At 40.8% G+C, this 25,863-nt stretch overlaps 1 protein-coding gene across 1 annotated transcript in view; it reads right to left on the reverse strand.

The window, feature by feature from the left end:
* Nucleotides 1–215: 215 nt before the first annotated feature.
* LOC134211073 (dehydrodolichyl diphosphate synthase complex subunit nus1) overlaps nt 216–25,863 on the reverse strand; it is a 44,397-nt gene continuing 18,749 nt past the window's right edge. The window contains exon 2 of the mRNA XM_062687656.1: nt 216–1,029. Coding sequence (XP_062543640.1) covers nt 548–1,029 — 482 coding nt within the window. The 3' untranslated portion in view covers nt 216–547. The remainder of the gene's footprint in view (nt 1,030–25,863) is intronic.

A 25,863-nucleotide genomic window follows, 5' to 3' on the forward strand; every position in this document is an offset into this window, starting at 1 on the left:
AAAAATTTACCCAACTCGACCCCGGAATTATTCCGGAACCAAGAGGCCAATGCCGATTCTCTTCTCATGTTTAAAAACTAGAGACCTAACTGGTTCGTTTGGTAGGTGAATCGTCAAAATCGGTTGAGAATCAAAGGAGTTATGATTTTTTGAAGTCATTTTTTAGTGCCAAAAGTATCAAGGGAGGATAAGGGTTAAATACGACACGCGGAATGTTACTAATTCATATTCACATTAACTTTATTAGCTATACAATCAATTACATGGACATGATGTCTTTTCATTTCGTAATCGAAACAGTTTCCATTCCCTATCTTATAATCTACGTTGGATAGTTCCTGACTCGCATGCATTCAAAAATGCATTTTCGTAATTTTCTTATTCTTAATCGAGTTCTCACTAGTGGATTACCATAACATGGGAGTGCAACTTTACCAGACTTTTCCCCATTTCTGAACCAGTTGCAATATGTACACACAGATAACCATTCACGGCTTAAACGACGAAGGAAAACATGGATGAGTACCGGTGAAGATTCATCGACGGATCACTTTCCGCACCGCTGTTCGCATTTGGCGAATCTGTACAAACAGTTCACAAAATGGTCGACTTTAACGTCCTGCAATCGTATCTCCTCCATAGGAAGAAACTCCGTCAACCGGATCTGCCACGGAAGCATCCCATAGGTGGAGCACACCGTGCCAAAATAGATAGCCAAATCGGGATCCGGGATGTGGTGAAAATGCTCCTGCAGTCTTCTGTCCACCAGTTCGATGGTGATGTCCGCCGGCGACGGAACCGAACCCAACTTTAGCTGGTTGCTGATTGTCTGTGCGGTTTCCACCAGATGGCGCCGCCCGTCTTCCGGAGCGAAGAAACTAACCACCACCCGCCGTCGGTAGCCGTTGCGCGGGGGCAGCAACCCGCTGGCAGTTTTCAGCTGAGGAGTCCAAACTATCTGCTCGCTGTCGGCTCGTGGCTGTTGACTGACAATGTTCAGCATTTTATGGTGGTTGCGCTTCAAGGTGCCTGGAATAGAAAGTCGTTTGAGATTAGAATTCTTAGCAAAGGGAGTTAAGTTCAATTAGATGCAAAAAAGTGCATTAAAAAGTTCATGAGAACCATGTGGTGTGAAGAAGAATTCTGAGACTGCAGCGAAAATTATCCAACGTTACAAGAATTGAGTATCATCCAGATCCATCGGAATGAGCTTATATATACTCAGGCTTCCACGGGTTTTCCGATGACAAGGGTTGCGTACTTGGCTGGTAGTGTAGCCGGGGTACTGTCTTCCTTCTGTCATCAGCTAGAGTAAAAGGATGAGACCTGAGAGCCTGCCCAGGATGTAGTGGGGTTTGACAGTGTGCTCTTTTGAACTTCTATAATACGCTGGATGTAATCCGCAAGTGATCGCATCTTCGTGCTGAGAATTAAGAGCAAGTTCTTCAACTACAGCTTGATAAATGCATACGCACCAACCAAATACAAACCCGATGATGTAAAGAATGAGTTTTATGAGCGTCTAGACAAGACCTACCACGGAGAATGCCCAAAACACGAAGTGAAATTCATCATCGGTGACGCAAACGAACAGGTCGGAAGGGAAGAGTTCTTTTGCCGTCAATGGAAAGGGGAGCCTCCTTCTCCTACCAATGACAACGGCCTGAGGCAAGTCGATTTTGCCGCAGCCATAGGAATGGCTATCTGTAGCACCTAGTTTGCACGCAAGAATATTCGAAAGCACACCTTAAGACACCCAAATGGCGATACGTGTTCTCAAATCGATCATGTTGTAACAGGCCCTACGTTACAATTGGTCGGGGTTCTGCCAAACTGACTTGTGGTATTTTGTTCATACAAGGAGAATTTTGTTCATACAGAAACACATCTTTTGTGGGATATCCTCAGTTATGTGGTAGAGGGCTATCCGATATGATTTGCGAACAGTTAAATCTGCTAAATAAATCTTGGTCAGAAAAATGGGTGGCGCTTGGTGCGATTTGGCTGAACCCCTAGCCGACCAATTATTTTATACTAACATAAAGATACACAATCTACATGTAATAAGAGAGGTGCCCGAGAGAGACGGCTAGGTGGTGCCAATTACGGGATATGACGAGCTTTCATATGTGGTTTTGGTCCATCAGCCACATCCTGCATAAAAAAGATGACCTTCCGGGGCCCAAATATCGACTCTGCCCACTGGTGGTATGTAAGATTCACGCAAGGTTGTCCAGCATCATCGGTTCTAGACGTGAGAAAACCATGCGGCTGAACACGTGAGCCGTGACTCCAGGCGGCTGCAGGTATCTGATGACGCTTATCGACGATTTTAGTCGATATACTGTCGTATATGTCTCTTGCGACAAAAATCCGATGTAGCAGACTGTATATAATCGATATTGTCGCGCTCTTCTCAAACGCTCAGATCTTCGCGGTGGTAACGCGCGCAAGCAAAGATTGCGCAGCAGCGCGCCCATAAGCTTGACCACAGGGTGCGAGTTTGCGCTATTTAATTTAATAAGCCGCCGAAAGGGGTTGCTATAGTTGAAGAGCCGCCTTGTGTAACACTGTGTGCAGACATACCGTCGTAAATGCGTTGTACGCCTCAAATTGTATGTCTGTCACCATTTACAACGCTAGAACCACGGAAGCAACGCGATCAGGGATGCCAGAGAATATTTTCAAATGTCTTCACAGTCGTTTAAATATGTCTTCAATATAAAAATTATGATTATTAACGAGAAATTTCAAAATCCAATAGGTTTGTAAATTCAATCATTTCCTTGTTTTATAGATGTGGAATGATGTTTATTTTTTTAACATTTAAATTGATAGAATTCAAGAGAATATTCTATAAAATTTTCACGAGATAGTGTATAGCGAGTTTCCCTGGATTTTATACTGAGTCTGGTTAAAATTCCACCGGATTTTTTAACTGAATTTCCATGTGGAATTCTTCCAAATTTATTTTTAAAGAATACCCTTTACCTAAGGTTTCAAAATTTACCGTGAAATACTTGAAAAACATCCAGACGAAATTTCCCGAAGAATTCCTTTTGGAACACCCAGAGGATTTACTGAACAAACTTCTGGAGAAATTTCTGAAGAAACTTCCGGAGGAATTGCTGGAGGATTTTCAGAAGGAATTCTTGGAGAAACTTAAGAAGGAATTCGTATAGGAACTTCGGGATGAATTCCGGAGGGATTTTTTGGAGAAATTTCTGAACGATATTCCTGAGGAATTACTGAAAGAATATCCTGTGGAATTCCTGAAGGAATCTCTAGAGAAACTTCCGGAGGAATTCTTGGAAGTAGTTCTGGATGAATTCTTGGAGGAGCTTCTTGAGATATAGCTGCAGAAACTTCCGAGAGAAACCCTGGAGGAAATACCAGAGAAATTCCGTACTTAGTATAGTTCTGGAGGCATTCTTGGAGAATATTTCGGCAACACTCTTGGAGAATTTTCCAGACGAATTCCTGGAGAAACTTCCAAAGGAATTTCTGGGGAAACTTCTGGAGGGATCACTGGAGGAGCTTAAGCGGGAATTTTTGAAAATTCTGGGGGAACTTTCGGAAGAATTTCTGGAAGAACTTCCGGAGGAATTCCTGAAAGAACTGCTGGAGGAATTCGTGGAGGAGCTACCGGAGTAGTTAAGGAGGATCTTCCGAAGGAATTCTTGGATGTTCTTTCGCTGGAATTCTCGGACGACCTCACGGAGGAGCTCCTAGAAGAAATTCCAAAGGTATTCCTGGAGGATTTTTCGGAGAAATTCCTGAAACTTCCGGACAAATTCGTGTAGGAAATTTGGGAGGAAACGCTAAAACGATTATTTGGAGAAATTCATAAAGGAATTAAGATAAAATACTGGAAGAATGTCCAAAGATATTTCTTGAAGAATTACCAGAGGAATTCAAGGAAGAATTTAGCGAAGGTGGGTTATAAGTTTCCTCCGGATTTCTTTTAAGAACATTTTCCCGTAGTAATTTACCATGGAAGATCTGAGAAATATCTATTTAACACCAAAACAATTTCAATTTCTTGTCGACATTCGTAAGAATTTTCTATGAGAATTTATTGAGGCAAATTTCTTGTGGAAATCAAAAGGGATTTTTTGTGGGAGCTCAGTAAAACTTGGGGAAATTTCCCGTTTATTATTTGGAGTATTTCCTTTATGTCTTTTTAACGGAAATTATTATAAATTTCCACGATAATTTTAACTGAATTTTCAATTTTTATTCTCTTAAATTTAGAAAAGAAATTCCTCATCGGAAATTCTCCTTATAAAATTCACGAAAAATTCTTTTAAATTTTCACTGAGAAGTCTTTCAAAAATCCACGGGATATTCAAAGTTTTTCCCGGCGGATATTAAGAGGAACGTGGAATGATGGTATGCATATGCCATTCAGAATGAATTTAGAAAAAAAAACTGGTTCTAGCTCAACGGTTGAATAGATTAAATCTAGTCATAGAAGAATTTAGTCTATGTTTGCCGCAAATTAGGTCATTGCGTTCCGAAATGATCGACATACCATTTTAAAGACGCCGCCAAGAAAAATACAAACGAATACTACCATCGGGAATTTTTCACCAGCGCACAGCACGAAGTTAAGTGTGTATGAGGTCTTAAATGCGTTGCAGTTATCAACCGTCTAGTGTGAATGTATTTTATGTTTGAGATTCTAAGCTCGAGACAAAGACTATAATAACTTTTGTAATATTTATATACCTAGTTTACAAAGAGATCGCAAAATTTATAAGCTTAAAAGTAAGTAATGAAATTGTATTTTCTATTCGCTGGCTTATTGATTGTCTTCAAGTGTCTTCAAATAAGTAGATAAGTCTTCATATATTTTGAAAAGTCTTCAAAATGTCTTCACGAAATAAATGTCTTCACAGAGATTCAAATGTCTTCAAATTGAAGACATGTCTTCAAATCTGGCATCTCTGAACGCGATACCTGCGTGGTTTCTGTATTGTCGCGCTTATCTTTTTCTAGAGTGCTGCGGCGGTCTTACACTCGCAGGCTCGACTGCGAAGGTAAACGTCAAGATAGCCGCCGTGTTAAAAGATAGGCAGAATTTTCCCGCTCAAAACAAAACCACGTGCTTTTCGCGAAATGACAGCAGTGTTCGATTGTATTAGTGAGAGGCAACCGGAGTCACTGAGTACATGGAGAGTGTTTATCATGGCAAGTGCATACGGTGAGTGAGATTTTCATTGGCTCTGTTGTGTTTAGTGACCGTTGCGATTACCTGAGAAGCAACCAATAGGAAACCGCAGTATTCTATTTTATCTCGAGATGCATAATACCATCATCGTACAGCGTTGTATGTCTCTCTCCATCCACAACGATGAAATCGAATAGGAATCATGCGCTACAACCGTTGGACCCGTACCAACCTCGATGTGCGTTGTACCAGCGTTGTTCTGATTGAATCTCGCATTTTCAGAAGAAAAAACCCAGATTAATCCACCTACAGTGAGATTTTGACCCTTCCTCAGTTATAAGGAATTTTATTCCAGACTCCAGTATTTAAAACGAGATAAAACTACTCAGCTTCCCACGGCGATTTACCGTGAAAGTGACAAAATAACTGCCTACCCAAAGGCGGATGTCTTGGGTTGAGTGACAACTTAACGAATGATAACGTACTGTACTTCATGCTGCCTATCTATAAGGCGCTCGTCGGATTGAATAACTATTGTGACATGGTTAGCAACTATCGTAACGCTGGTTGCATATATTGTACTCGTAATTTCCAGAGACCTCGATATTAATTAATCCAGAACTAACTAAATCAGTCATTGATCTGAGCGAAACTCAATAGCGTTCAATAACATATATTTCGCCTTATGGATGCCTAATTTGGTAAAACTAAACTTGTTCAATATCTTAAAAATGAGCGAGATTTTTATGGTAGTAAATTTCAGAAATTGCACACATACGCACACATACATGCATACAAGTGATCTATTAGTGTCTAAAAACATGCTCACATTTGCTATCTACCTTCCACTGAAGAAATTTTTGAAATCCCTTTCAATTTTTACGTTTTTGTTTTTCTGAGAAGATTTTTTTGTACATGCTTCTATATGTTCCTCAATTAATATCATTTGTTTCTTTGAAACAAATCAGAAAAATAGGCATAATTCCATATCATATCATTTGTTATAATTATATTTTCAATGTCAAAGTGAATTTGTTTTAAATACCATACATTTTATTTAATAATTAACGAGATTTCTTGATAGATTAATACGTAACACACCTGCGTAACGCATACAAAGTGAAATTATAGACACTTCCGAAGGAAGGGTCAAAAAGGTTTCTTTCTCATTTGATTACTATTGGTTAGATTTCAGATACAAATTTGATTCATTGGATTTTAAAATATACAAGTTTATTTTGAAAATGTTCGAATCGCGTATATATTGATTTATATTTCAAACAAACTGGCATATATGTATTCATACACATATGTGCTAATGAGGAGTTTTGCACTCGTTTCAAAGATAAACAAGAACTAGAAAACTTATATACCATATAATAAGTGGAAGATTTTTTTTATCTATAATCCAAATAATGACTATGTATATTCAAGTAGAGGAAAAGAAAAACACAAGAAATATGGACGATTTAAATAGCCTGAGTTTTTCTGACTTTCCAGACATTACTAAGAAAATTCCATGCATGAAAATATGATGAATCCAAAATATAGAAAGTATCATTGCTTACAGAAATATATTTCCAATTTTTCATTTTCTTTTTGTAAAGCGGTCAAAGAATCGAGACATATTTGTAACTCAAGCATGCACTATTAGTACTCATGAACACTATTGGAACTCATGAAATTCCTGAATTTTCAAAATAATTATTTGCATAAGGGAAAATGGAATGTTAAAATAACTGGAACGAGACATAAACAAGAACCCAGTTAAAACTCTCAAGCGTCCACAATGTAAGTCGGACTGAAAGTCAATTAAGATTTTGTATAGCCTAATATAACGATCCTTGCAAGTTTGAATCCTCGAAGTTATCCTGAGTTAAGGTAAGCTAGGTATATAGCAAGAAGAATTTGTAGAATGCCGGAAGTAATTCTGGACTTCCCTTGAAGGTTAATGTACATTAATCACATCCATTAATAAATACGATGATAAAGTTGAAAAAAATCACATGTTTAAACATTGTTTTCCTATACTGTTATGGACTTTTTAGAATTATTATCAATATTGGAATTTGAGAAACAGGAATATAAACATTTTTCAAAGAAATTCATGGAGTTTCGTAAACAATATACTAGACAAATTCATTGAGAACTCCTGAAAAACAAACTATCGAGAGAGCACTCGTAAAGTTTTATGAGATAGTTGAAGACATTGAATAAGAAACTTTTAAATAAACTCCACAAATATTCCGTGAAGATTGTGTAAAAATCATTAACGTGAAAAATTGTAAATTGAAATAAGTTCTGCCACCACCTGCTCTATGATATAACAAATATTTTTTAGACTCTCTCTCCAGTACTTGGATATCTCGACCTAGAATACGTATAATTATAAGATGACAAGCACAATGCTTTAAAAATAAAAAATAATACATTGGACCAAACTCTGCGTCTTGGTAATTGATCCGTTGCAGGAATTCGTATACTAGATGGGTTTCTATACTTTCTAAACTTCCTGCTCCGCTTGATCAATAATTGTTTTTTTTATGTTACTCTGAATGCCATTCGGCATTATTAAACTTGTTTGAACATTCACTAAAATAATTACCCCTATTCTTGTTTACGTACGCACGTGCTTTCGAACGAAAGTTGAAGCGCATTCTCGTTTACGCCAGCAAAATCAAATGGAGAAACCGTTCGAATGAATCACATTCGTTCGAAAGTATCGTTCGTCCGTAAACAAAAATAAGGGTGAATAATAGAACATCAAACCGAAATCAAATATCTTTTGAATGACTTGGAGGGGTTATACACGTATTACGTAAGCGATTTTTTGAGCTTTCTACTCGAGACGAGCCAGCCCAGGGCTGAAAGTCTCGCTAATAAAGACAAAAAAAAGCTTTCTACAGTATTCCCTTTGGAAAAAAAATTGGATCGTTGGAAAATGATAGCTCTGACGTGGTTATTTTTGCGTAAAGTACTTTATGAACCTTCCCAAACACAATTGAGATTATTCAGCCCAGTGTTGAGAAATATCATTTCAGTGTCATAGGATTGGATTGCTAGTAACTATATTTTAATTTGTTTTACAATTTTACATAGGACTACACAGATAAAAATATGTTGTGATTTTAAATGTATTTTCATGCACATATTTGGAGCATGCAAAGAAACCTAAAATTCAATCGATCTTACTGTTCTATTAAATTGGAATAAATTTAAACTGTGCTTGCATGTAAAGTTCAGTCAAATTTAATTGAATATAGAATGTTAATTTGTTTGATTGGATAAGCTGCAATGTTACACGTCATTGAGTTTTCAAAATTATTTGCTGTGTAGCTTTTAAGTAACTTTATTTCAAAGATTTTATGATGTTGATGAAGCGAAAACGCTTGAAGGATCCTATACCGTTGTCTAACAAATTTTGGTTATAAACACAAAGTGTAGGGCACAAGAACGTAACTCCAAAATTTTCACAAAGAGTAATATCCCGTCTGACCAACTTATAGGATCATTGAAGTTTTTCAGGTTCATGAAAATTCCGAATTGGAAATAGCTTTTGGAAAAAGTTAAAAATAAATAATTCTCATAATACCTAAATTACATTTCTCAACACTGCTCAGATCCAGAATGTTCGAGTGATGAAACTTGAGAAATAAGTACATTTCTATACATTTGTCGATGCATTTACAATGAAGCTTATATAAAAGCAAAATTTCTAGAGGAACTTTTGTCGGAATTTTCTGTCGAAATTCTATGAAGAAGTTTCGAAGATATTCATAAGCAATCTCCCGAGAAGCTCCTGAGTGAATTCCCGGAGAAATTCCATGAGGGAGTCTGGGAAGGTGTTTCTGGGTAAATTCCTGGACAATTCTCGGAGGAATCTGAAAGAATTTTCCTTAGAATTATCAAAAGACCTGATAAAATTTCCGAAAGAATCCTTAGGGCGTTTTTACGGAGAGTTTTTGATTTTTTTGGGATGGCATTCCAAAGGAATTTCTTGAAAATCTTTTGAAACATTCCTAGAGAAAATTCTGAAGGGTTTCATTAAGGAGGTATTTCTGAATGTATTGCTGGAGGAATTTTCCAAAGGAATTCTTGGAGGATATCCGGATAAACTCCTGGATTAGTTTTGGAAGAAGTTTCGGAGTTATTAACGGAAGAATTGCTGGAGATTTTTTGGAAGAAGTCCTTTAACAAATTCACGAATTAATCCCAAGCAACCAAAAGTTCGGATAAGAGGGGATTTTTTGGCTTAATCAGCTCGCATTTTAAGTAATTTTGTGTATGGTGGGAGCGCAAAAGCGAACTTTGAAGTTCCGTTAAGGTGCTTGGAACTCAATATGAACCAAAAGTGAACCAATTAGTTCGGTTAGGAACAAATTTAAGTAAAATCTGAACTTTTGGTTGCTTGGGATAACTTGACCAATTTATTATCCCGAGAATATATAAATCAAATATTCTTTATATTATATTCTTTTACAAAATACATTGCTTTGAGATCTAACTTTATCATAAATCAGAGACGGTTCATGAATGTATTAATATCGTTATTTCAATTAGTTGTAGATGCGTTCGTCTTTGAAACGTATATCAACGATTCATGGTGATTCATATCATTATTCTTTTTCAGAAATGATTTAGTGTAATTGAATATCAACTAAATTATTTCCTTTTGCATAAATAACTTTGATATAGTTTGACGATGATTGGTCAATAATAATAAATAATCAGCTATAGGTCATTTTAGGAAGCAAATTCGGTTAGCTGATCAAAATTGTATTATTAACTGATAGGACGCCTAAATCTTTTGTTTCGCATTTTCTCAACTGTCTCTCATTGGATAAATAGAAAGTAATTTTGGATTTACAAAAAAGGATTATATTCCATCAATGATATTTCCATCAGCTGGTCAAAATTCGAACCATTGCGATTTTTCTTCGCTGCCCCTATCGAAGTTCGGCACAGCCATAATTTATACCATGCTTTGATTTTTTAACAGTGAATTATATTTGCGGTACTTCTTATATATAATTTTCACATCATTTGCAAAATCTTGATTTTCAGAACAGTATTTTCAGTATAAATGCGTACTTCCCACAGCGATATATGGTTCACTCTTGTTGTGTATTTCTCTCTATTTTGTGTGGTCGAAATGAGAGCATGGTGGTGTTTGACAGTTTCTAATTGAATAGCGGGAGAGTTTCCAATCAGAAACAAAACCTATGTGAGCATACAGGATACCAATGAAAAAACAACACAAATGAATGCCAACAACCATACTCGCATCAGCTGAAATCTACCCGTACTGAAGGTTGTTCTCTCTTCGCTTTTCTTCCTATTCTCTCAGGTAAGAACAAAATGTATGTCTGTCACCATGCTCTGTACACTTACAGCGCTGTACGCTTACAGCGCATTTACAACGGTATGTCTGCCCCTAGTATAAAGTACTAGATTCGACGGAGGCTGATCGGGATGATCACGATCTGAGTGTTTTTCTTGGGATGCATAATATGTAGCTCACCTTAGAACGCGCTTCGGAAGGGCTCCATGTGTTATCCGGTCTGACGGAGGTGGAGATTACCGTTCGGCGTATTGAAAGCATTCTATGAGAAGGAAGGTATACAAGCTCAATATACCGCAGCCTACAGCCCCCAAAAGAATGGTGTGGCTGAGCGAAAAAACCGCACGTTGCAGGAGATGGCAACATGCATGTTACTAGACGCAGGCGCAATTTAGTCCTCAAGACTGCAGAGGTAGCGATCCAACGGAAAAGGCGAGGAATTCGATACTGTGCGTTGGTGACACTGGACGTGAAGAACGCATTCAACAGCGCACGCTGCGATGCCATCGCGCTCTCGTTACACCAGCTTAGCCTGCCGGTGGGACTGTACCGGATCTTGGAAAGCTACTTCCAGAACCGTGTGCTGCTATACGAGACCGATGCCGGTCAGAAAAGTGTTCCCATTACCGCAGGAGTCCCGTTAGGGTCAATCTTGGGCCCGGTACTATGGAACCTGATGTATGACGGGGTTTTGTAGCTAAAGTTCCCTCCTGGTGTGAAGATCGTCGGCTTTGCTGATATAGTCACATCACATCACATGATATAGTCACATCACTGAACCGCCATATCCGAGAGGAGTGTGATCAAGCAAACTTTAGCAAATTTAAAGAAACGCTGCGCACGCTTAACGATGACCGTGACACACTCTGGAGAATCACCAAAGCTCTACGCAAATCTACCAAATACAGCCCACCATTGCGACAAGGAAACAAAATTATCGCATCATCCACGGAGAAAGACCAACAACTGGCCATGAGTTTCGCACAGGCTCATCGCAACCAAATGGAAGATGATCCAGATACTGTCGCTGCAGTACACGAGTCGTGATGATGGTCACCTGTGTTTGATTCATCCCAAGGAAGTCGCACAAATCATTCGAAGACTCAAGTCCAAAAAGTCTCCCGGTCAGGATAATATTAGAAACTGCTTACTGAAGAATTTACCTCGGAAGGCCCATATTGATCTAGCGAAAATCTTTTCGCTTGTCTTCGGTTAGGCTATTTCCCGTCGAAATGGAAACACGCAGTAGTTGTTGCAATCCCGAAACCCAACAAAGACCCCACAATCTCCTCAAATTATAGACCCATAAGCTTGCTACCCAGTCTTAGTAAACTTTTGGAGCGGATAATCCTGAAACGCATTGAGCAACACCTGGAGAACTATCGGATTATTCCTAATGAGCAGTTCGGCTTTAAAAGAGGGCATTCAACTAACCACCAACTAGTCCGGCTTGTAAAAACAGTACGAACGAATTTTGCACGAGGAAAATCTTCAGGCATGGTGCTTGTTGCTCCCAACGACTGCGAATCAAAATTCTATGAAATTCTTTTACGGTGTGGCTTAAAAATGTCGAAGAAATCCACCAACTCCGGACGGGCAGCTATCACAACTGGTACGACAGACGATGCAGCAGGTAACGTTATCGGCACAGTTGAGACCGCGACGACACCGGTCATCGCAGGCCAAGTCCCCAGCAAATCGCAGGTAAATTCGAACCTAGCTCCATCGGTACTTGGAACAGGCTGTACCGGAGCACATAATAAAGCTCAGAAAATTGATTCCCATGTCAAGAAGTCAACCCAGTCCGTGTTCAACGTGAAACGAAATCCGGTACGCGATGTCAGAAGGAAACAAGATTTCCATTGTCAGTTGTGTAGTGAGCGTGACAGTGATCAAATGGTGCAGTGTGATGGTGATGGTTGCAAGCAGTGGTTCCATTACGAGTGTGTCGATGTTACTGATGACGTGGCGAACGTGTCCTGGATCTGCCCTATTTGCAAAACAGCAAAGGGTTCAACACCAACTGCGATTAACCCCCCCACCAGTATCACCCAGCGAAATGACCAGCAGCAAGGACAAATCGTGCCGGCTAAAAGGGATAGTGGCACAAGTCGACCGAAGAGTAGAACAAGTTCGAACAGAGGCGAAACGAGGAGGATCAGGGATTTGGAAATGAAGCAGCTAGAAGAGCAGTTTGAGATGGAAAAGCGCTACCTCGAGCGAAAGTACCAATTGTTGAAGGAGTACGGAAGCGAGACGTCTACCGAGGCTGGTGATCTTGAAGACAACGCATCGAAAATCGAGCAGTGGTTATCAGAGACAGAACGTCATGGTGAAGATTCTGGATTAGCGGTAGAGGATGCAGATGGGCAAACGCCGAATCCATCGGAAAGGCTCGAGGAGCACCATGCTCCGGATGTTATTCAGCGTCAGCAAAATCCACCAATTCTTCGCAACAATCGCTTCGATCAGGGTTACCAGAGTGAATATTCTCCGCAGTGTATCCGCCCAGCAAACCAACCGCCCGTGCAATCGAATCATGGTGCAATGCACAATCGTTTTGCGCAAAATTCTTGTCCACCGCTAGCTGCACAGCCGCAGTCTAGTTCAGCAGGTCCGCGGATACGGTTTGAAGCCCTGCCATCAGATGGGACATTGTTCCTTCCAGCGGTGACGCCAGAAGTTTGCTTCAATCAGCGTCAACAACAAGCAAGAGAAGCAGACGCACGTTCGTTCAATGCGTTCGCATCGGAACTGAATCCAATCATGCAACGCAACGGTCAGCTTAACGATATGTATAATCACGCGCGCATACAGCAAGCATGTGGAGCCAGACCATCATTCGCCCCATCGATGAATTTTGGTACCCTGGATGAGGACAACCAATTCATTCCAGGCCAGCGCTCGACTCCGGTTCGATTGGAGCCTCCGAGACTAAGTACGTCAGCCAGAAATGCCGAGGAGGCCGTCTGCATTCTTAATCGAAGTCAAATTGCAGCACGACAGGCGGCGTCAAAGGATCTGCCCGAGTTCAGTGGGCAGCTGGAAGAGTGGCCTCTATTTTACTCCATGTTCAACTCGTCTACGCAGATGTGCGGATTCACGAATGAGGAGAACATACTGAGATTACGTAGATGTTTGAAAGAAAAAGCGCTGGAGGCAGTGCGATGTGAGCTACTTCATCCGACAAACGTAACGAATGTGATGTCCACGCTGAAAATGCTTTCCGGACGTCCAGAAGCAATCGTACAATCGATCATAAAGAAGATTAGGAATCTACCCTCGCCGAACATGGAGAAACCTGAAACGGTGGTAAATTTTGCTCTAACTGTGAAGAACATGGTTGCTACAATCAGAGCATGTGAAGTCGACGACTTTATCTTCAACGCCTCCCTGCGTTGCGAGCTAGTAGAGCGGCTTCCGTCACCATTAAGACTAGATTGGGCGAGATATGCCCGGAATATGCCAAACCCAAACCTCGTCACCTTCAGTTCTTGGCTGTATATCGTAGCAGAAGATGCAAGTGCGGTAATGGTGGACACGGGTCGCGATCAACGAAACTGTGGTGCTAAACAGGATGGGTTCCTTAACTTTCATTCCGAGTCAACTGCAAGTAGAGTGCTTGAATTGTCCAACAAATCGAAATCGTCCGGTGCAAAGGAGCCGAATAAGGATCGGTGTTTAGTTTGTAAAGGAAGTTGTCCTTCCGTAGCAAAGTGCAAGCGTGTCGAGGATTTCAGCTATGATTTCAAATGGGCAACTGTAAAGGAGTGTAAGCTGTGCCGGAAATGCTTGCGAAAGCACAATGGGTCATGCAAGCAATCGAAACAGTGCGGAACAAACGGATGTGAATTTCTGCATCATCCTCTGTTGCACCATAGCTGTAACGTCCATCAAGGTCAATCTGAAATCCTTTTTAGAATCGTTCCGGTCATGCTGTATGGGTCTAAGAAGACGATACGCACATACGCGTTCATTGACGACGGATCTGAGCTGACACTTATTGAACAGAGCCTCTCTTATAAGCAGGAACTAACAAAATCGCTTTGCTTAAAGTGGACCGCCCGAACGCAGGAAATGGAGAACCAGTCACAACGAGTCAACCAGCAGATATCCGGCGTGCATAGCTCGAAGAAATACGAGTTGTCAGGTGTCTACACGATGCCTCCATTGCAAATTCGTCCACAAACTCTGTTGCTCGCGGAACTCCAAAAGAAATACCCGTACTTGACAGGGCTACCTCTCGAGTCATACCACGACGTCAGTCCCCGAATCCTTATTGGTCTGGACAACGCTAGACTTGGTCATACTATCAAGAGCCGTGAAGGAAAGGACCATGAACCTATCGCCGTTAAGACACGCCTAGGCTGGATCGTCTTTGGAAATAGCACCAGCCAGGAGAATGCTGAACGGTATGTGAACTACCACAGCACGCAAGTATGCGAATGTAACCGAGATTCAGACGAAGACCTTCATAAAGGTGTTAAGGATTACTTCTCGTAATGTCGTGTCGGTGTCGGTGTCGTAAAATCGGACAAGGCGTTGGTTTCGCAGCAGGATCAACGAGCACAAATGCTCTTAGAAACACTTACTCGACGCATAGATGGCCGATACGAATCAGGCCTTCTTTGGAAGTACGAGGATGTCCGACTCCCGGATAGCAAAGCAATGGCACTGAGGCGGTGGAAGTGTTTAAAAAATCGCTTGAACAAAGACCCCGTGTTATCCGAAGCATTAAATGCGAAAATCACCGATCACATTAGTAAGGGGTACATAAGGAAGTTAACAGTGGAAGAGCAACAAAATCCACGTTCCCGCGTGTGGTATCTTCATTTTTCCGGTGGTCAACCCAAACAAACCGGGCAAGATGAGACTCGTGTGGGATGCCGCAGCCACTGCCCACGGAGTGTCACTCAATACCTTTTTGCTGAAAGGACCTGACCAGCTGGTATCTATTCTATCCGTGCTGCTACAGTTCCGAGAGTTTCGCGTAGCAGTGTGTGGTGATCTCCGCGAGATGTTCCATCAGGCAATGATACATGAAACCGACCAACACTGCCAGCGCTTCTTCTGGATGGACGACAACCAAGCGACGAAGCCGAGTATCTACGTAGTTCAAGTGATGACCTTTGGTGCTTCCTGCTCGCCTAGCATAGCACAATACGTGAAGAATTCTAACGCTAAACAGTTCGAGCGAGATTACCCGGAAGCTGTGAACGCTATCGTCAAACGGCGCTACGTGGATGATATGCTCGTGAGCGTAGAATCCGAGGAGGGAGCAATCCAGCTTGTAAAGGACGTGAAACAGATCCACGCATCGGCCGGTTTCGAAATGCGGAACTGGATAGCGAACTCTCGTAACGTCCTGGAAGCGGTTAATAAGGATACGACGAAGGAGAAAATCTCGACATCGGCGAGGAAAGTATCTCTGAAAAGGTGCTAGGCCTGTGGTGGGATACGATGAAAGACTGTTTCACCTACAAGGTCTCCACACGATATGACGAAGAACTCATCTCAGGGAATCGTCGTCCAACGAAAAGAGAAGTTCTACGTACGCTAATGATGGTGTACGACCCATTAGGACTCATCGCGCATGTTATGATGTTTTTGAAAGTGCTACTCCAGGAGGTCTGGCGAACATCAGTAGGCTGGGATGACCCGATTGAAGATCCGCAGTATGAGAAATGGTTGGCATGGCTTGCGATCTTCCCGCAGATAGCAACAATTGAAATCCCACGCTGCTATCGAACTCTAACACCGAGTGGAATAGCTACCGTAGTACAAATGCATACTTTCGTCGATGCAAGCGAAAATGGCTTTGCTGCAGCAGTGTATCTACGGTTCGAGAACGCTGATACTGTTGAATGCGTATTGGTTAGCGCGAAAACAAGAGTTGCGCCGCTTAAGTTCTTGTCAATTCCGCGGTCCGAGCTTCAAGCTGCAGTAATCGGCGTGCGATTAGCTGATACAATATCAAAATCACTTTCAATCCACGTCAGTCAGCGGATGTTTTGGACGGATACAACCAATTTGTCGCATTCCGTGTCAGCGAAATCCTTGAGACGACGGATGTTTTTGAGTGGCGATGGGTACCGACGAAACATAATGTCGCTGACGAAGGAACGAAGTGGGAGCGTGCCCCGAACTTAGCCAGTGACAACCGCTGGTTTCGTGGGGCAAAGTTCCTTGTCCTCGACGAAGAAAACTGGCCCGTGAATCCGTTTACTGGAGGAAATACCGAGATAGAGCTTCGACCACATCTACTCCTCCACACGAAACCTATTGATCCGGTAATTGATCCACACGACTTCTCACAGCCACACAGCCGTGCGGTAAGATGCGCGACTACAAAGCAAGACCATGCTGAGGGTGGCTGGGTTCGATTCCCGGTGTCGGTCTAGACAATTTTCGAATTGGAAATTGTCTCGACTTCCCTGGGCATAAAAGTATCATCATGTTAGCCTCATGATATACGAATGCAGAAATGGTAACTTGGCTTAGAAACCTCGCAGTTAATAACTGTGGAAGTGCTTAATGAACACTAAGCTGCGAGGCGGCAATGTCCCAGTGGGGGATGTAATGCCAATGAAGAAGAAGAAGAAGAAGACTTCTCAAAATGGACCGACCTGCTACGTGTAACCGCGTACGTTCTGCGATACATGAACAATCTGAAGCGCAACTGTCATTGGAAACCGCGAGTGTCTGGACCACTAACAAGAAAGGATTACGTCGACGCAGAAAACCATCTGTTCCGCCGTGCTCAGTCCGCCGCTTTCTCAGACGAGATAGCTATCCTCTTGAAGAACCGTTCGTTGGCGAACCCAGTTAAAACGATTTCCAAATCTAGCTTGCTATATCAATGGTGTGCCTTTCTGGACGAAAACGACGTGCTTCGTGTAAACGGACGAACAAAAGCATGTGTATTCATCGATCGCAATGCAGCCGAACCAATAATTCTACCCCGTGATCATCCTGTAACGCGCCTAATCATTTCTGACGTTCACGAGCGGTTCAATCACCAGAATCACGAAACAGTTTTGAACGAGATACTACAACGCTACCGTATTCCTCGTTTGAAAGCAGCGTACAACAAGACTGTCAAAAATGCAAAATAATGTATGCCAAACCACAGCCTCCCGCAATGGGTGACCTTCCTCCAGCCCGCCTATCCGCCTTTACTCGCCCTTTCACCCACATGGGAGTGGACTACTTCGGTCCGATGTTGGTGTCGGTTGGAAGACGCACTGAGAAACGGTGGGGGGTTCTCGCCACATGCTTAACCGCTCGCGCCATCCACTTGCAGATCGCTCACACACTGACCACAGATTCCTGCATAATGGCCATCCGAAACATCATGGCCAGAAGGGGTGTTCCTGCAATGATCTACAGCGACCGTGGAACCAATTTCCGAGCTGCGAGCAAGGAATTGCAAAGCGTAACAAAACTGAACCACGATGCCCTTATGAAAGAATTTACATCGAGCCGCACTGAGTGGTCCTTCAACCCGCCTGTCATGCCTCACATGGGTGGAGCGTGGGAGCGTTTGATCCGGAGTGTCAAACAGAACCTGGAACGATTACAGCCAAGCAGGCTTCCGACCCATGAAACACTGGAGAATACGTTGATAGAAATCGAGAACATTATCAACTCTCGTCCTCTAACTAACATTCCCGTTGATGGCGACGATTCCCTGGTGTTGACTCCCAATCATTTTCTGGTGGGGTCAGCCAACGGCCTGAGATCGTGGGTCCCTCTGGACGACAGTGGGTCATTGCTTAAGAACAGTTGGAAGCAGTCGCAAATGATGGCGGACGCCTTCTGGAAGCTATGGGTTCGGGACTATTTACCTACGATTACTCGTAGAACTAAATGGTTCGACGCGGTGAAGCCGATAACAGTTGGAGATTTGGTCATCATCGTGGATTCGAAGCTACCCCGAAATAGTTGACCGAAAGGCCGAGTGATAGCCACATGTCCAGCTAGGGATGGTCAAGTAAGATGGGCAACCGTGCAGACCGCATCTGGAGGTGTTTACGAGCGACCAGCAGTGTCCTTAGCTGTACTCAACGTAGGCGTTGAGACGAATACGCTTCAACTGAAGTCTTCGCGCATTCCGGGGGAGAGTGTTGGTTGCGCCCCGTCGATAAGTTCAGCATCTGTTCCGACTGTCAATCTATCAACTGACGGTTGAACTCAACCACACCCGCCGACATGCCAGGGATCGTCGCGCGATAGATATCACAAAGAGTAATAAAGACAAAACAAACCACAAGGTCTGAAGTAAATTGTTGGCAAGTGTTAAATTACTAAATTTGCTTAAACTACTCTCTTAAAACTACCTTCTATATCTAGTATTGCTTATACGCTAATTATATATACTTAAGTAGGGTAAAATGCCCAATAGTGGACCCTCAACCAGTAGTGGACCCTCCAGGCATTTTTTCATTATTACAGGACAATGGAAACATTTTGCTATGAAATTCCATCGGGAGAACCTACCTTACAGTCCTATGATTTGATTACATGCATTAAAAATGTTATGGAAAGTAAAATTAGATGATTTTTTACAATTCTATAAAACATAAACACGAAAATGTCCATTATAGGAATATTTTGGGGGGTCCATAATAGGGAAGAAGAACGTCCCGAAACGAAACATGAAAATCAAATGAAGTGTCGACTATAGGGAAGCAATTTCCTATTATGGACCCCCAGGGGGTCTACTATAGGGCAAATTCAGTCCGACTTTACAATGTTAATTTCAAAGAATAACGTCGAGTATTTGAGTGTTTTATGTATGTATCGTGAAGAGGAGATGCAGAGCTTGATATTAGATATCACGCAAAATTAATATTTTGAAAATTTCCTTTCCTTATGCCAGGAAGAGCAAAATTTCGTTACTAGGGGGTCCACTATTGGGCATTTTACCCTACTACATAAAACTATGAAAGGTGAGAATTAAGTGTAAAGTGCAATCATATTCTTATCCTATGTATTTTCTTAACCTAGAAAGTGAACTACTAGCAGTACTAGGTGAATACTTAACAAGTTATATTTGCTTTCTACTAGCCGCAGCTCTGAAAAGGTGAGTTTTGTACAATCTAAAACATAATCCTAAAGCCTAATATAAATATGTACATGCATAGGTTTCTACGGGTTCATACTTGCAAGCATATTTACTGTGATGCTGTACCGTCAATAGGTAAAATTTTGTACTCTAAAAACAGCAGAATCACTAAAAGTAAGATAAATTTACATAGCTATTGAAATTTAGCCTAACTATTTATAAATACTTTCTCGTTAGGAATTTTATAACTTTCGCCAAGAAATAAACTTATTTGGAAGGAAGTTCATAGAATTGTGCTTCATAGTGCTTCTTGATGGGAAGAAAGTCTACGACGAATTCCATCCATTGTGGTAACGGAACTACAATAAGCTCAAAATACCATCGAAAGCTACCAGAAAAAGTGGAAGATAAAGAATGCCGGCAAATCGAGACTATTTTCTTCACTCGCAAGCGAAGCGCAAAACTTCCGCAAAGCGAAATATCCGTTTGGGTCTCCCAGTTCCATGGTCGGATGAGGTTCGATACCAAGACTATCAATAGACGAAACTAACCTTCTACCCACATAAAGCACAGCCGAGTAAATGCGACAAACTCATTAGAGTGCTCTATCCGCTCATAAACCGACGTTCATATGGACGTCAACTCCAAGATCCAAGCCATCTCTAACCTACGGCTTCCCATACATGGTATAGCTGCGCCGTAGTCATAGGAATAAAATTCAAGTGAAGCAGAACCGGATATTGAAGACGATCCTGAATTTGGATGCATTCCATCCCACCAATGACGTCCACAGAATCGCGAAGATAGAACTAATCGACGATTGGATCCAGCGTATACTCTGAAATTTTGGATGGGATGCTATCTGCAAACCCGTTGCTACGGCGTCTGTCATAGTCTGATGTTAGGGTATAGAATATAAGAATTTTAAATTTTCCTTTAGCTATCCCAACACTTTATGCTATTTCAAGGTTTTTTTAAACTTTCCTTAAATGCCAAAACTGTAGATAGAACCAGACCAGTAACTTTCAATATTATTTGAACATATAGCTGTTGAAAGGAATTCAGGAAAACAAGAAAATAAACTATACTAAACTAAACTAAATCATTTCATGGCTCTTCTTGCTTGTACACTAAGTGCTTAACCAAAAGGCTATATGTTTAATGCAGAAACGAAGTTTTGATAGAAGGCTTGATTCCATTCTAGTGTTATATTATCATCCGATTATGACAAGACGAATGAAGCTGATGCCTGACTGTGTGTATGGACATACGCATAAAAACTCACTCATCTTTCAGGCTTGTTTTAAAGCGATTCAATCGCAACTACACGTGATTATTCTTAATAAACTAAACTAAACAGTTTGTATTCGCCAGAGAATTTAGTCCCATTGTTCCCTAATAGAAAATGGGTAGATAAGATAATGACCCAAAAGTTATGGTTCGACCCAAGCTGAGTTCGCCGGCAATTCTTGAAATGTGAATAATGGAACTCATTCACATATCAGCACTATCATCGCTAGGTTGATAAATAGGGATTTTTTATGCTGTATTTATTTACTCCAAGATATCATAGCATTTTCCGCTTATTTGTTTTTTTTATGTTGATTTCCTCAATCCAATTTTATCTGTAGGTGTCTTTTTTAATTTCCGCTTAACTGATTTGTTAGCGAAACAATTTCTTGAATCAAAATCATTCTCCATAAACAGTCAAAACACTTGCACACGTGATAGTGAAGAAAGGAAAAGTATGCGATAAGAGAGCTCAGAATATTCAAAATCAACACTCATCAAAACTCGAATCGCACCTCTACCACTCGATGGTCGTAGAAACTGATGTGCCCTACTCCGGCCGCCATAGACCAGAATATAACGAGCCAGCTGCCTATAGTCCGGTTCCTCCGAACCCAACATCACCACCAAGTGTGATGGGATCTGTCCAGCCTCTGTACGTCATATCCATTGCATCACCGTCCGCGCCTGTCTGTCCGCGAGGATCCTCTCTGGGCACTGAGCTTCGTCGTATCCAGTGACAGCTTTGCAACAGCTGCAGCAATGCAGAGCAGATGACTACCCAAGAACCAGCCTCGCCGGATGCGCTGTCCGCCGAGGTGTGCACTTTTCCGGACATGATTGTGATTCAGCTGCCAAAAATGTATGCTTTTTATTACTTCCGTTTCCCGATTGTCACTGCTACTATCAGAAGCGAAGCATTGTTGGGAGGCACGCCGATCTGTTATCACTTTTTGAAATAAAATCTAAACTCCGAATTTGCACCGACGACGATTTTTATTGAACTTTGTGGTCACAGGCGGCCACTGGTGGATGTTCTTTCTGTCTCTTCGTTTACGAGAACGTCACCTCTGCTGACAAGGTGCAACTGTTGTCAAAAAACAAGATCAACACACGACAGTTGACCAACGTCTTATATACCGAGGCAAAAAATAGAAAATCGGAAAAGTGCTGTTTTTCAAGATTGGTCTAACATTTTTCAGACCAGTTCACAGTTTTGTTTTCGATTTTTCAAATAGTTATAGAAAAATATGGTTCTCTGAGAAAGTCCTTTAATAAGCCAAAGAATGAGAGAAATAAAACGAGATACGATTTTTGACGGAAAGGTCATTTGTAATAAATATTCTTCAAATTATTTTGATTTTTCACCATTCTGTCTTATTTCAAGTAAAATTAGGTGGAGCTCGAAAATTAAAAATAAATCCCGTAGAATGGCGTGCAATCCTCTGCAATCCAAAAACATCAATAAGGTATGCGTATTACACATATTTATATATTTAATTTTTATTTTGACAGTTTTCCATGGAAAAGTGTCAAAATGCAATCAACGACCCTTCTGCATGGGTCTCAAGTCACACATTTGGGCGTAAGAGAATCTAATTTGATTCTAAACAGTCGGTATCATTATTTCGACGCAACATTTTTTTGGGTATTATAGTTTAAATTCAGGCACAAAAGCTCGTTGAACTAATACCCGATACTGTTCTATTTATGAATTGTCGATAAAGTAGAATCCACAGTACACTCTACACGAAAAAATAAAGGACTTAAAAATAAGTTTAAAGTAAAATAGGCCTTTTCGTCTTACGCTGTCGATCGACGATCTCGAGAATGCGACGTTTCGATGGCGGCCCGATTATTTATATTAGGTAAAGCCCAATAGTGGACCCCTAGTAGCGGAATTTTGCCTTTCCTGTCGTAAGGCAAATTTTCAACATATTAACTCTGCTTGATATCTAACAACAAGCCCGCATCCCCTCTTCACGATACATACATAAAACACCCAAATACAGACGTTATTCGTTGAAATTAACATTTTAAAGTCAACTGAATTCGTCCTATAGTAGTCCCTTGGGGTCCATAATAGAAATTGCTTCCTATAGTCGACACTTCATTTGATTTTCATGTCCCGTTTCGGACGTTCTTCTTCCTATTTGGACCCCAAAATATTCCTATAATGGACACTCTCGTGTTTATTTTTATAGAATTGTAAAAAAACCAGCTAATTTTATCTTCCATAGCATTTCCAATGCATGTAATCAAATCATAGGATAAGGTAGGTTCTGATAGAATTTCAAAAATGTTGACATTGTGTGCAATAAGGCAAAATGGCTGGAGGGTCCACTATTGGTTGGGGTCCACTATTGGACACTTTACCCTATAGTGCTATTTTAGGATACCGTCCCATCTTTCCACCGGTGGTCTCTAGAGGCCTGAATAAGAGAAACGCGGATAGGTACACTCCAAATAATCTAAACGTTGTTTCCACCAATTTTCAGGTACATTTACGTGCACACGAGCTGCAAATGCTTCAGAAAAATTCAGGTGAAACTTACGTGTCCGTGAATTCTATCCAAAACTCAGAATACCTGATTTTCACGTAGAATGGAAATTCTATCAAAAATCAGGTAAAAGTTACGTGATTTCAGGTGGAAAAAATCTACGTACTTTTTCAGGTGGAAACAACGTGTAGATTTTTTTGGGTGTATGTGCCGCCAATCGAACCGTCAAAAACAGCAGCCAATCGAGCAGGAGACCTGTCAAGCAGCCAAAATGTTGGCTCAAATACTGAAAACGCCACGATTTCATGCAAAAAACAAAATTGAATGTATTTTACATTTGTTTGCAATATATATGCACGTCATTTATAGATTGAAATTTATCCATTGTTTATTGGATCTTATTCTTAGGGTCTGTTCACAAATTACGTAACGCAAAACTGAGTTTTGACCCTCCTCCCCTCGTAAAAAAGTACATTTTGGTAATCCCTCCCCCGTATAACGCGTACTGTGAAAATTTTAAGGAAGCGTTGTGACACTAAATTGCAATGATTGTGTCATAAAATCATCAACCACGGATTTGTAGTGGTGAACTCAATACCAATTTAGTAAGCATACACGGATTCATTTTGTTAACATCCAACAAGTAAACATTGCACGCATTCGAAAAATTCAGCCCAACTTAGAGCAGTATTAATCAATACAGTCTAAGCTAGGGATTAACTGATGAATATGTCAGAAAAGCACTCGTTTTCTTTGGTTTAGGTGAATATTTATGAATTGTTTTCACGATGCTGGCTGTTTATGTTACATCCTCAACTGTTGTTGCCAGCTGCTCAAACGCACCAATAACAAAATCATTTTTGCCCTGATTTTTCAATTTTTAACAAACCCAAAACAAAATCAATAAGGTAATTATTAATCAATACATAATGCGTTAGGAAAAGAGCTAATTAAATATTTTACATGTTTCCACATGATTTCACATAGTTCATATCGACATCACTGTTCTGCTGATCAATGATTGCTTGCATACGACGCTACCGACGACGTGCAGAGTGTTGAAACCGGACGACGTTGGCATAGGTGCTATGGGGGAATTTTTCACTTTGTTCACTTGCTTAATATATCTCCTAAATTAGCGCATGTGATAATATCATTATATCGCCTAGATTGAACTTAGAACTAAGTCCAGATTTACTTTTTGTGAAAGATGGCTGTGTAGGTATATACAATTAAATTATATTTGCATATCGGGGTGGTGGATTGTTTGACAGGTGTGTACAGGCAGCCATTCTTGAAATGTCATTTGAGGCCTTAAAGGCAGATTTTTTTCTTTTCTGAAGCATGTTGTATTTTTTGACACTCTTTAGAATAGAACACCACATGATCAAAACCAAGGTTATAAAGAGACATAGTAAACGAAAACAGAATTTACCAGGACCTTTCAAATAGTTTAGGGGCTGTTCTGTCGAGAAATACAATTCGCTTGTGTTTTTGCATTTCACCACCATGAGCTTGATTACGGTAATGAGTCATTACTAATGACTAAATGATGAACTGTTAACAACTTTGGTAAGATTGACTCGCTGTCTTTAGAATTGAAAAAAATACTAAAATAGTCGTTTTGAGATAAAAGAAAAAGCTACAATACTAACATGGGACAATTATCAGTGTGATAGATAATAGCTGGATGCGTCTATCGTCTCAACAAGACATGCAGTAATAATATTATCAGTGATAAAAAAGCATTCAAAATAAATATGTATTCGCGTTATGCGTAACATTTGGTGTCCTCCTCCCCCACCTCTCTGGTTAAAAAGTACTAATGTTTACTCCCCTCCCCAAAGGTTAGTAATTTGTGAAAAGGACTTATACAGGAATAAAATAGCGGATTGTGAGATTTTATCTACATAAAGCATTTCTTCCTTTTCATGTGTGTTCTTATTGAAGAAGAGAATTCAGTGTTGGCACACCAAAAAATCTGCACGTTGTTTCCACCTGAAAAGTACGTGATTCTTTCCACCTGAAATTATGTAACTCACCTGATTTGTCGATAGAATTTTCATTCTACGAAAATCAGGTGTGTTCTACCAGTTTGGATGAATTCAAACGCAAGTTTTTCTAAATTCTGAAGCAGTTGCAGTACGTGTATCGTATAATCTGAAAATTCAGGTGGAAACAACGTTTAGATTATTTGGAGTGCAGAGTAATATTTTCTATCCGCGTTTCTTATTCAGGCCTCTAGTGGTCTCTATTTTAGGTAAGAGCGACTTTATAAACATAGCTTGCATAAGCTCAAAATTTTATTCATTTGTCTGCGCGAGCACTCAGCGCCAGACTCGGCGACAAGGAGATAGTCGTCAAGTTTACTTGATTTTTTGACAACCGATGTCGATTGTGGAGTGCAGGGTGCAAAAATAGAGCTTTTAGTGAAAATTTAATTGTCAATGAACATTATTGCACACGTAAACTGAAATCAGCGGCCACTGAT

This window comes from Armigeres subalbatus, chromosome 1 (assembly GCF_024139115.2).
Source record: "Armigeres subalbatus isolate Guangzhou_Male chromosome 1, GZ_Asu_2, whole genome shotgun sequence".
NCBI lineage: Eukaryota > Metazoa > Arthropoda > Insecta > Diptera > Culicidae > Armigeres > Armigeres subalbatus.